Source organism: Bubalus bubalis, chromosome 2, assembly GCF_019923935.1.
Source record: "Bubalus bubalis isolate 160015118507 breed Murrah chromosome 2, NDDB_SH_1, whole genome shotgun sequence".
Lineage (NCBI taxonomy): Eukaryota > Metazoa > Chordata > Mammalia > Artiodactyla > Bovidae > Bubalus > Bubalus bubalis.
This window is the reverse complement of record NC_059158.1, coordinates 179,657,669-179,670,554: the sequence shown is the minus strand read 5'-3', so window position 1 is coordinate 179,670,554 and position 12,886 is coordinate 179,657,669. Positions and strand designations below refer to the sequence as shown.

Sequence of the window (12,886 nt, the reverse complement as noted above, 5' to 3'; positions counted from 1 at the left end):
ATCAGATAGAAATTTTATAAACTTAGTTGAAACCTCAAAGTGAAATACTATAATTTGGGTTACTTTTCTTGATGGAATTTAGTGTGCCCTTCAAATATAGCTATTACTTTACTCTCTAGGCTTCCCAGATTTGGGTGTAATTATTTTACTTGGATCATTTTCAAGAAATAGGTCCAGAAGAAAAATAAATTTCTTCTCAACAAGCTGCATAAGTAGAATGGTACATACCAACAGGAGAAACACATACCCTCTGCTGCCCTTTTTTTTCCCATCATGGATTTCTTCAAATACCTGAGGAGTAACTATTTCCTCAAGGTCTCTCACCTTCAGGAAATGCATTCTGGTAATGGAAACATTTTTAAAAAACGTAATCAACTATTAGAGTATATTCTTTGAGGCTTTCTGTCTTTACTTTGACATTTAGTTTAACTGACATCAAATTGGCTTCAGCTCATCAGCCTTCTTAAGGTGCCTGTCATCCCCAGACTTTGAAGCCCCTTCATAGCATTGGCTTTCCTTCCTTTGTATTTTTACCTCTGCCATCCTTAAGAGCCATGTGCTGACATTGACTCACAGGGTTATAACGTCAGAAGTCATTTATCCCTCACCCCATCTCCTCTGTTGCCATTTCTGTTTTGCAGGTTTTGCATTTAGTGGCTTGAAATGGTGTGCCCAGTCCACTTTAGGTGTATCCATAGGAATCACTGATTCATTAAGGCTGTTCGGGATCCGCTTCCTACCCAGAGCAGGGGAGTTGGCTAGAAGTAATCACACTCTTGTTTAAAATTATATTATTACTTTGCTCATCTTCAAAACACTTTTAAAACCCAAATAAGCTACTCTGTACTAAAGTCAGTACTCTGCCTATCTTGTAGTGAGGTCCCTTGAGCTCTGGAGAGGATGGGGACCGTTTTCTCGGTCAAACAAAAACCCCTATCTCAGATGATAGAAATACTAAGGTTGGAGTCTTCTAGATGTAATAAGTATTATTTTCTTGTCTTTTTCTAGGCTTGACAAACTATACCTCATGGTTCATTGTGTTTCTGGCTTTTTTAAAAAATGAGTCGTCTTTTTATTTTTAAACTACATCTTTCTCTATTACAGTGACCATTCTGTGAGTATGACTATTATTGGAGAGCAGTCTTGAATTGTCCCATCTTTTGTGCCATGGCTATTTCTGTAAAGAGCGTTTGACTTTAGCATCTTTTTCTGCTTTTAAAACTTCATAGTGTTTACATATTAAGTTTATTGATTCATAGTTTGTGAATTAAGGTACTGAGGATTTATTCTTTTGTAAAGTGTTTTAGCTTATTTTTTTAAAGCTTGGCTCTCCTGGAAAATTAAAGAATTATGTAACTTGAATATATACATACAGAGGGATATAAAGAAGGGCAATAATATTTATTGTGCATGTAAGAAGATGGGGAAGTCCAATGTGATAGTTAAGCATATGGGCTTTAACATCATACGAACTTGGGTTCAAGTAATGTCCCTGACACTAGTTATGTGATTTTGAACAAGTCATTTGCCTGCTTTAACCCTCAGTTTTCTCATCTGTAAAATGAGGATAGTAAATAATATTATCCACTTAGGATTGTTATAAGGATAATTGACCTAAGTCATGTAAAATACTTAACATAGTATCTGACACAGCATGGTTGCTTGAAAAGTTGATTTCTTTTTTACTGTTGTTACTGTAATTTTATTTTCATTCTGTTACTTAGTTCCAGGAAAGATACTAGTTTCACAGATGAGAAAACTGAGATTGCAGGTTTCCCTACTTGATAGAGGCCTCTATCTGTCTAACCCTGAAGTCTGTGCTCTCTTACTTATTGTGCTACTTCATCCTTTCTGGATGGTGTTTACATGCAGTAACATATAGCAGAGTTTGGTCCTCTCAGACTCTACTACATGTAGAACAGGTGTCATTATCTTCATGTTTCAGGTGAGTCAGCAGCTACCAGGAGGGTCCTGTGCAAGGACATTAATCTTTTTTCCTTTTCAAAATGAGAACCTCTTTTCTATTGAACAGTCCAGTATGGGTGTGACAACAATGCAAAATGTGACCCTGAACCCTGACCTGGGTCCTGGGCTTGATCAGTGGGTCTGTCTGTTGCTATAAAGGACATTAGTGAGATAATTACTGAAATTAGAATAATGTCTATAGGTCAAGTAATAGTACTAAATCAGTGTTGATTTCCTGATTTTGATAATTGTGCTGTGGTTTATAAGAAAATATTCTTGTTTTTGAAAAAATAAGTAAGGGGACATGTCTGCAAATTATTTTCAGATGGTTCAGGGGAAAATGTACACATATATAGGGAGAGAGTGATGACAGAACTTGATAAAATGTTTTATCATTTGTGAAATCTGAGTGGAAAGATATAAGGGAATTCTTTGTAGTATTTAGGCAACTTTTCTGTAAATCTAAAACTTTCAAAATGAAGAGTTAAGAAAAATAACACATGCTTGTTAGAGAAACTAAAGCAGTATGACAATGTGTAAGTCTAATGTAAAAAACCTTAGTTCTCCTGTTCTGGAATGAGCACTGTGATATAATTTATAAGTATGGTTTCTTCTTCGGTCCATATAGATAAACAAGTATTTCTTAATAGAAATAGAGTTCTGTCTTATATACAAGTTTCTTGATTTTCCTCCACAGTTAATCCTACCCATTTTTTATACATGGAAATTTATCTATCTTTGAGTAGCAACACAACAGTGCATGTAGAACTCTGTTTTCTCTGGTCTCCCTGCTTCCACTCCTGTGCTCTTTTCAGCAGTGCCCTGCAGCCTGTTCTGTGTTCCTCAGGTTTCTTTTCTATTGAATGGCAATAATAGCCCTGCTTATGTGATAGTTGTAGGGATAAAAATGAGATAGTTTTAATATGAAAGCTTTTGAAGAGTTACACAGTGAAAGTGAAAGTTGCTCAGTTGTGTCCGACTCTGCGACCCCATGGACTATACAGTCCATGAAATTCTCTAGGCCAGAATACCAGAGTGGGTAGCCTTTCCCTTCTCTAGGGGATCTTCCCAACCCAGGGATCAAACCCAGGTCTCCTGCACTGCAGGTGGATTTTTTACCAGCTGAGCCACCAGAGAAGCCCAAGAATACTGGAGTGGGTGGCTTATCCCTTCTCCAGCAAATCTTCCCAACTCAGGAATCAAACCAGGGTCCCCTGCATTGTAGGCGGATTCTTTTTCAACTGAGCACAAGGGCAATGTAAATGTTAAGTGTGATTAGGTAGATGATCTTTACTGTTGAAGATATGAAGCATAATACTTGATTCACTTATGAAATAAATCTCTGATGTTTATGCAGTGTTAGCACAGGTTTTAGGGCCTCTGGCTTGTCTTCTTTCTCCTAATGTCTTCACCCATTTTCATCCCAAACCCCTAGCGTCCACACTATTGAAAGTGTTTTTGAAGCAGAAATTCTAAAACTTTAAACTTTCCAGTTGTGTTAGGTTAGAGTACCTGTCATTAAAGAAGGGACTAGCAGAAGATGAGATGGTTGGATAGCATCACCGACTCAATGGACATGATTTTGAACAAACTCTGAGAGATAGTGGAGTATGGTGGAGCCTGGCGTGTTACCAGGGGGTGGCAAGGAGTCGGACACAACTTGGTGACTGAACTACAACAAACCTGTCTTTGATATCTTGAGTCATAAAGTACTTTAGAAAAATGCTATACAAACAATTCTTGAAAGCTTTTTAAGTGATTTACATTCTAGAGTTTTTTCTTTTTAAATTGGATGTATTTCATCCTGTTAAGATTTGTCATTCCAATCTATGTGTGTGTGTGTGTGTGTGTGATTGACTTCAGCATGGTTTTCTTTGCAGCCTGCAGGAGGCCCAGAATAGAAAAGAAAAATACAGAACAGCTTAGGTCTTCTCAGGCTGCTCTCCTTTTCGGGATTTAATACAAGGATTGGTTGCAGAACATAGCAGTGATTCTAGTCTTGAGGCTCATGCACGACTTTCTGTAGACCACCATTCCTCAAAATATTTTCTTTCAGGACTTCTTTACACTCTTAAAAGTGATTGAGAATCCAAAGAGCTTTTGTTTATATGGGTTATATCTAAAATTTTTGCTGGATTAGAAATTAAGACAAGAATTTTGAAATACTAGTTCATATAAAAATAGCGATGATAAATCCATGAGAAGAGTGGTATGCTTTTACATTTTTACAGATTTATTTAATATTAGGCTTAATAGAAGATAACTTTGAGGGCCCTCACAGTAGTCAGAACCAGTGTCAGGTAGGCTAAATGGAGTGATGATCTGGCATCCAGAGCAAAGCTGATAAGATGCCTCTTTTCCTTGCGGAAAAACTGGTGAGAACATTTGGAGCAGGCGCGTGGTCATCCTTCAGGAAGAAGCTGTGTTTGTCATCTTCATTGTTGTTGCTTGTTCAGACCCCTTCCGAGTCACCTGTGCATCATCTCTCCCTCTCCCTTTATTTTAAGTGTGTGCTTTGATAAAAGCCCTACTCTTGGTCCTAAACACTCTTATGCATGGCAGGTCATTCATTCAAATATTTGTTAAGTTTCTCTGGTGTGCAAGGTTCTGTGCTGGGCATTGAGAATAAAGCAGGGAACAAAATGGGCCTCCATTGTTCTCACGGACTTTGCATTTAAAGAGTCATACAAAATGTTATTTAACTATAATATGATTCTAATGGTACAGGAAACTCTGAGCATATAATGGGGTACTAGTCTTTACTGTTGGGTCAAGGAGGCCTTTTTTGAATAAATGTTCATGCTGCATGCTGAAGGATGAGTAGTAGTGGAAATGTTTCATTTAGTTTAAGTTGTATTTCTTTAAGGATCTTATCTGTGACTGAGAAAGAAATGTAGAAAAATTGACCCTGAACAGTTTGAATGTTGCCAGTTGAGGGATGGACAGCTAACAGTTTGGAGATAAGTACTGATTATCTGAGTAGATTGTTGTCTTCTTTCTGAGACATTGTGGAATTCAGTGGAAGTTCTTTGGCTATGAGACGTTTATACAGAAGCTAGTACTCTTCTCAAATTTTAACGTATGCACACTAGAGTTTAAAGAGTCTGGGCATCTGATTAAAACATAAGCTTAGACTGAATAGGGGTGGGCCCAGAAGTACTGCTTTTCTGAAAAGCTCATACTTGATGCTGATGCTGCTGGTCCACGGGCCACACTTTAGCAAGACTACAGTTACATAGAATAAGGCTTTCAGCAGGTACCAGCTGAACAAGAGGCTGGGCAAGTATTCTAGACGTAATGTCCAATAGGAAGAAGTATTTGATAACAGTAGAAGACAAAGCAGTTTGGTTCAAGAAGTATCATGCTGCATAGTGAAAGGCAAAAGGGATTCACTGTTGCTATTACAGAGAGGACAGGAAAGCTTGGCATTGCAGTAGATGATTACTAGCACAACCAGAGGGGCTTCCCTGGTGGCTCAGATGGTAAAGACTCCGCCTGCAATGCAGGAGATCTGAATTCCATCCCTGGGTTGGGAAGATCCCCTGGAGAAGGGAACGGCTACCCACCCCTGTATTCTGGCCTGGAGAATTCCATGAACAGAAGAGCCTGGTGGGCCACAGTCCATAGGGTCACAAAGAGTTGGACATGACTGAGTGACTTTCACTTCACTTTTCACTTTTAGCACAGCCAGAGAAATATTTCACAGACTCATTTCTGTGGTGAGGACCAAGTGAACTAAATGGCCATTAGTCTGCGTAGGGAAAAGGTCAGGTACTGAGGATTTATGGCCACCCTATGGTAATTAATTGTGTGACTTCAGAAAATGATCTAAGTGACAAGCTGCAAGAGATTCTAGAGAGAAAGTGCGCTTTTAGTTGGAAAAAAAAAAAAGAATGTTCAGTACTACCTCTCATTAATCATAGGGGATTAATCCATAGATGGACTATTTCTAAATAGATTCAATTTTAAAAAATGGTTGTAAGTGGCAGGGGGAGAAAAACAAATCTTATGGTTAATATCCACTGTGAAAAGGTCACCAATAGTAAACCTAGTATTTGCATATCTCTTCTGTATTTAACTGGCACCTAGAGTAGAAGTTATCAGACTATCAAAAGATATTATTGGTCTGCCCTTATTTCAGGGTATTATTATGGAAAATATCTTTTTGTTGCAATTATGCTTTAAATTTTTGTTCAAGATAGTTTACAGGAATTAGTAAATTTGTTTGGACTGGAGAATTAAAGTAACAACAAGTTAGCCATAAGCCATATTATGAACTATTGAATCATGAAAAAATATGATTAAGTATAGCATATTTTTTCATGATTTAATAGAAATATTTTGGAATGTTATAATAATGGTTTAAAACTCTAAAATTTTCTCCCCCATAGAATGTCATCTCTTAGTCAGATTTTCTACACTGATGAGCAGTCGTTTTAAATTTCTTTTAACTTTTGTACCTGTACCTATAGAAGGTTAATAGGCATAATTTACTGATATAGAAGGCTCAGTGAATACTGAATCAGGCAACTATCTTAAACATTCTAAAACTCTATTAGATTGAAGTGAATCTATAAAGTTTGAAACTACTCCTAGAATAAAATCAACTGTTAAGATTACCTCTTGATTTTAGAGGTAGGCCCACCTAGAAGGGGGAGCCTGAGGAAAGCTGAAGGTATAGCACATGTTTGTGAAAGATCAAGTTTCCTTCAATGTGTATACTTCTAAATGTGACTCCATAAGATATGAGTGTCAGGGAACAACAGAGTTACAAAAGCAGTTGTTTGAAAAGAAATGAAATAGATCAAAAGGAACCCCTTTGAGTTACAGAATTGAAAATGAGTAGTCGCTATAACAAAGATAATCATTTCCATAATGCCTTATAGGTTTAAATGATTGAGTTATTAAAAAGTATTCAACAGGTTGCCATTCTTAAGATTTGTTGTTGTTTAGTTGCTAAGTCATGTCTGACTCTTTGTAACCCTGTGGACTATATGGCCTGCCAGGTTCTTCTGTCCATGGAATTTTCCAGGCAAGAATACTGGAGTGGTAGCCATTTACTTCTCCATGATGCTGTCCAAACAGTGAAATGGAATGTTGCCAGCAAGACTAGGCTCCTGCCATGCTTGGGAGCATTTGGGGCAGAGAGTAGTTGGTAGAACTCTTACCTTCTCCACTTTCGGAGTAGTGACAACTAGCCTAAGGAAGTGCCCACCATGTCTTGTTCAGCTACAAGGAAAAAGCCACTTAGTTTTAAAGCCAAACTTGGAAATCTAGTTTCAGACTAGATCTGTGCTCCCGAATGCCTGCATGACTCAGTTATTCCTTCTAACAAACTATCCCTTGCTCTTCACTGGATCAGCAGTGGGTTTAATGAATGAAAATGAGAGCTCTGTTCTCATCTGGCTAACGTAACTCCAGTGAAATGAAAGTAAAAGTCAGACTTAAGATTCAAACCTGTGTTCTAGTTTGCCTTGGGTTCCTTGATTCTACAGCAAACCTCTTCATTGGAACTTACTGTCATGCCTAAAGAAGTTCTACCAAGAATCAGTATTAGAAATTGACTCTAGTTGCAAATTATGTGTCCCCATGATACTATAACCCAGGGGTCGAACCCACGTCTCCCAGATTGCAGGCAGACTCTTTCCTGTCTTAGCCACCAGGGAGCCCCACTATATAACATTAAAGGTCATTTGTGTCTGTTTCTGACATTCTTTACCTGTGTGGCTTTACAGGGCATTGAAAGAATCCTCTATGCTGGATCCTGCTTTATTGATTTTACCCCCAAGAATATAAGTCTTTTTGTACCTTATTTTAATATATTTTAAAATTATTTATTAGAAGTCTTGATTTATTGTTCATGTGTATATTCAAACAGTTGATTTAATCACAGCAGTATTGAAGTGTTTCTGTTGCAGAACACCATGCAAAGCTATAGCCCAAGTCAAACTGAATTTAGGCATTTCCGACCTGAATATCTTGGAAAATCTTTTTTTTAAATACCTATATTTAACCTGCTCTAGAACTGACCAGACTAAAGACCTTAAAGACCTTAAAGACTTATTAATAGGCATAGTTTAAAAGCTTCGTTATCTTTAATACAACTAATGAATTCGAAGAATGGGATTTTAGATTATATGAAAAGTGTTTTTGTTTTTTTTTAATCCAGGCCCTTACTTTGCTTTGAGATTCTACAGTGGTTAGATAGGTGTTCTGACTGGCTTATCAAAGTGTGTTCCTACTTCACAAAAGTCCAAAGGGAAGTGGGACACATCAGTATCCCACCTAGGGCAGTGTTGGGATCCTTCATGCTTTTTCCTTTAGTGTACATTTTGATACTCTCATGGCCTTTAGAAGTGATTGGCATCTGCTTCCTAAGTTAATGTCTGTCTGTTTGGGGAAGTTATTTGGTTTTTGTTCGGTTAATGCAGATAGAGAGAGGCAAGAGGAGAAAGAGGGGGGAAAATACAGAATTCTTCAAGCATGTAGGGATCAAGAATTTCAAAGACTTCAAACAGATGTAGAGGGGTGGGGAAACAGCAAATTTGAAGCTGCTCAACCATGACATTTCTTCTAATGACGAACAGCTTGAAAGCTGTAATTTTGAGAGTGTTGCAGTATTTTGAAGTCAGACACTTAGCACATTTTAAAATAGTGGTGAAATTTAAATGGGCTTTTTCCATCTTAAATGGAATTAAGCATTTTGGGTCATCATCTTATTTTGATAGTTGTGGGTCTCAGAATGAACACCAGAGCTTTTAAAATTTACATGGGCCAGGGCAGCATCTCTTTTTGTCTTTTATCTCCATTGTTTTCATAGTATAGGAAGATATTTTTTCTCTTTTAAATAAAGTAGTGCATTTTCGTTTTCTAGTTCTTCACCAATGACCTTGAATTCTTTATTTTTATATTTTGCAGTACATTTTTATACCTGAAGTTCCTGGTGGTGTGGGCACTTGTCCTCCTGGCAGATTTTGTCCTGGAATTCAGATTTGAGTACCTATGGCCATTTTGGCTTTTCATCAGAAGCGTTTATGATTCCTTCAGATACCAGGGACTGGTATGTTTATTCATACATGTTTTTCAAGTATAAAGGATTTAATTACCCTTCTAAGAAAGTCTTCAATAACTGCTAGTGAAACTGTTTAAAGTAGATTTTATGAGCAACACTTAGGTGACTGTATTGAGCTAATAGGGTCTGTGGGCTGAAACTGCCCTTCAGGCCACTTTGTCTAAATCCACTGATCAGATCATTACACTCCCTCCTCCTCGTCCATTCCAGTGAAAAGAAGGGGAGGGAGGGAGGCTTTCAGGAGGGAGAGGCAGAGTAGCAGGGGAAGCAGTAATTACCTGCCCAGCTCTACTCTGAAGTACCTCTGAAGCCTCTGTCTTAGGGATTGGGTTAGAGTTAGAACAGTGGTTCTCAAACGTTTTGTGCTCAAGACACTTTACACTCTTAACAGCTATTGAGGACTCCAGAAGGCTTTTATTTGTGTGGGTTACATTTAGCCATATTTACTATATTAGAAATTAAGTCTAGGAAAAATTTTAAAATGAAAATTTAATACTTAAATCACTTAAAATAGCTATAATAAACCCATTACATGTTAATACACATTAAAATTTAAAATGAAAGCCTAACTGTGGTGTTGGAGAAGACTCTTGAGAGTCCCTTGGACTGCAAGGAGATCCAACCAGTCCATTCTGAAGGAGATCAGCCCTGGGACTTCTTTGGAAGGAATGATGCTAAAGCTGAAACTCCAGTACTTTGGCCACCTCATGCGAAGAGGTGACTCATTGGAAGAGACTCTGATGCTGGGAGGGACTGGGGGCAGGAGGAGAAGGGGACGACAGAGGATGAGGTGGCTGGATGGCATCACTGACTCGATGGACATGAGTCTGAGTGAACTCCGGGAGTTGGTGATGGACAGGGAGGCCTGGCATGCTGCAATTCATGAGGTCTCAAGGAGTTGGACACGACTGAGCGACTGAACTGAACTGAACTGAACTGTATTTTCCAAAACAAAAAAGAAATTAAAAGATTGACTACATTTTTGAAAACCTCTCTAATGTTTGGCTTAATAGAAGACAGCTGATTTTCATATCTACTTCTAAACTCAGTTATTACCAATATCATGTATCATGTAATCAATGATTTTAGTCAATGAATATCAATGTCATGTATTCTAGTAGATACCACCATACTCCTGAGTAAATGAGTGTTAAAGAGATAATGCCATAGTATTATTATGAAATTATTTTACTTGGAAGACTTCTGAAAGGATCTCAGAAATCCCCAGGGATCCCCAGACCATGTTTTGAGAACTGCTGGATTAGAGCAAGGGCACAGGCCTGGACTTGCTCCCTTGATTGACCTGTAGTTCTGTTGTGTTCCAGAGTCACATCTTAAACCTGTAACTCTTCTACCCAGGCCTGGTACTCTGGTCAGAGCAGATCCATGCCTTGAAAAGATGGTTTCGGGCCGTGTCCTGTTAGCAGTAGATAATGATGCGTCCAGAGGAAGCTGCACTGTTGGACATCTGTGCTGTTCTTAACCACAGTTGTGTTTCATCTGTGCTCCAACAGCCTGTCCTTTAAGAATGAGGCTATTTAGTAATGTTCTGTGAGGAGAGAGGAGAATTTTCTGTGTTAAATTCTGTTTCTTTTAGGTAACCCACCTGTGGAGTCCAAATAAACTCACTGTGAATCAACCTCAATTTGTTCTGGTCCAATTCTTCATGATTTGAGGCCATAAATAGGATTACTCTTCAATGCCGAATTAACCACATCTTTTTATATGGGTGATTTTAAATATTTAAAATTTTCTGTTGTAACTTGCTCTGTAGTTATTGCATAGCAGCTTCAGAGATTTTGTTCAACGTGGTTTTAATAATCTCTGTTTGAAATGAACAAGTTCTAATATGTGCTTTTTATTTTGTCTTTCCCTTTAGGCCTTCTCAGTATTTTTTGTTTGTGTAGCATTCACGTCAAATATAATATGTCTGCTATTTATACCCATTCAATGGCTTTTTTTTGCTGCTAGTACATATGTGTGGGTTCAATACGTATGGCACACAGGTAAGTCTTAATGGTTTCTTAGATGGATCGAAATCTTAGATTCAAACTTCTAAAATGTGATTTCCTTGAATAAATTATTTAGAATTGAGTTTAATGTGGACATTTTAAAGATCCCTTTTCATAATAGATTATAATATACCTTTAAAGTGTATTTCTTTTTTATTAAAAGTTTAAGCCTTTATGATTTGATATTTTGATTGTAGGCATTTCAGTTACCAACTCTCATTATGAAGTATCCATATTTTTTTAAAAATTGAAGCAATTATTATTTAGGTAGACTTGAAGACAGCCATGTGCCAAACAAGAAAAATGTTCCTGCAGCTTCAGCATTGAAAGGAACGTCAGAAGTCATTTAGTTGAACCCTTACTTAGTATAAGAATCCCCACAGCATTGCTGGTACATGGTATTTTAATCTCTGATTGAAAATCTACAGTGACAAGAAACTTGTGTTGTTTTGGGGCAATTGGAATAGAAAATTCTTTCTCGTACTGAGCCAGAATTTTCCTTACACTTTTGACCCAGGATATCTTGACTGTCTTGGGGTGCACTGATCACTTCGAGTTGATAAAGTACTTTCTCCAGAAAAATATATGGGAATATAGGGAATATATTTTTTTTCAGTTTCAGCAGGCTTACAGACCATCCCTCTAATCCAAACATTAGACCCTTGTGTTAGAGCCACACTGAATAGGTGTACTGTTCCATCCATGTTAACATTTCTTTAGACTAAAACACACTGTCATATCCTCTTGTGTTTTTTTCTGTAGACAAAGCATCTCTGATTCCATCAGCTTTTCCTTGTATGTTAAGCACTTTCACCATTTTGGTCTCCCTAGTTCTTAGTGGCTCTCTAAACCACAATGTACATTTCAGGTGTGTTCTGGCTTGAGTGGAACTACATAGTCACCTCCCTTCTTAGAGCTATTCTTATGCTATTACAAACTAAGATGAGATGAGATGTTTTAATAACTCCAGTCCACTACAAAGCCTGTCATAGGACACATGGGGATGTGAGGACTGGCTCACAGACATGTGGGGATGTCACACTTGTCTGCAAAAGCTGCATGAAACTTGATTCCTAGGCCCAGCTGTAACCTGTAGCATTTTGACCACTGAAAGAGCACCAACTAGTAAAAGCTCTCTGGAGCAGCATTCATCCTCTTCTCTAAATGCTAGAAGGATGATGTTGTCCCATCAGATTCAGCTGTATTTTTAAAGTATCTGCTGTGAACATGGTTTTCTCCATCTTTAGCACTTTCTCATATCTGACTGAATTTATAAGGTAGCGTGCTTCTTCCTAGTCTGCTTTCCTCTAGTTAAAGTGATTTTTCCATATACCAGGTTTTACTTGTATTTTCTTGTCCTGGGCCTCAGTTTCGAGTGAGTTGCCATTTACACTTATTCTCTCTAGGTCTCAGCTTCTTTTCTGTCATATGAGGGTAGAGTGATCTAGATAATAATTAAGGGAACCTTCCAGCTCAAATAATCTGTGACTCTGATGAACTATAATGATTTTCTAAGTTGCTTTAATAGTGTCTTATTAGTTGAGAAAAAGCTACTCATGTAACTATTATTAGCACCTATTGGAATTCAGTGGGTGACCCACAAGGCAGCAATGAAGCTAATATAATAAATGATATTGGTCTCTCTTTAGCTCTAGGCTCAGAAATGCATGATGGAATACCTAAGTTATGAAGCGCATTTTAATTCGGGGTGGTTAGCAAGCAAACAGAACAAACCCTGTGTTCTTATTAGGCCCAGTAAATATGGGTGCAGTTTTTATAGGTTGGGATTAATTTCTCTTTCGTTGTTAAAATTTAACATTTTAAAAAAGAATGTTAG

General features: G+C 37.8%; 1 protein-coding gene across 1 annotated transcript in view; it reads left to right on the top strand.

The window, feature by feature from the left end:
• Window positions 1-12,886, top strand: part of MACO1 (macoilin 1) — a 66,329-nt gene that overhangs the window by 5,541 nt on the left and 47,902 nt on the right. The window contains exons 2-3 of the mRNA XM_006077997.4: window positions 8,884-9,025; window positions 10,917-11,043. Of these exons, the coding sequence (XP_006078059.1) occupies window positions 8,884-9,025; window positions 10,917-11,043 (269 nt within the window). The remainder of the gene's footprint in view (window positions 1-8,883; window positions 9,026-10,916; window positions 11,044-12,886) is intronic.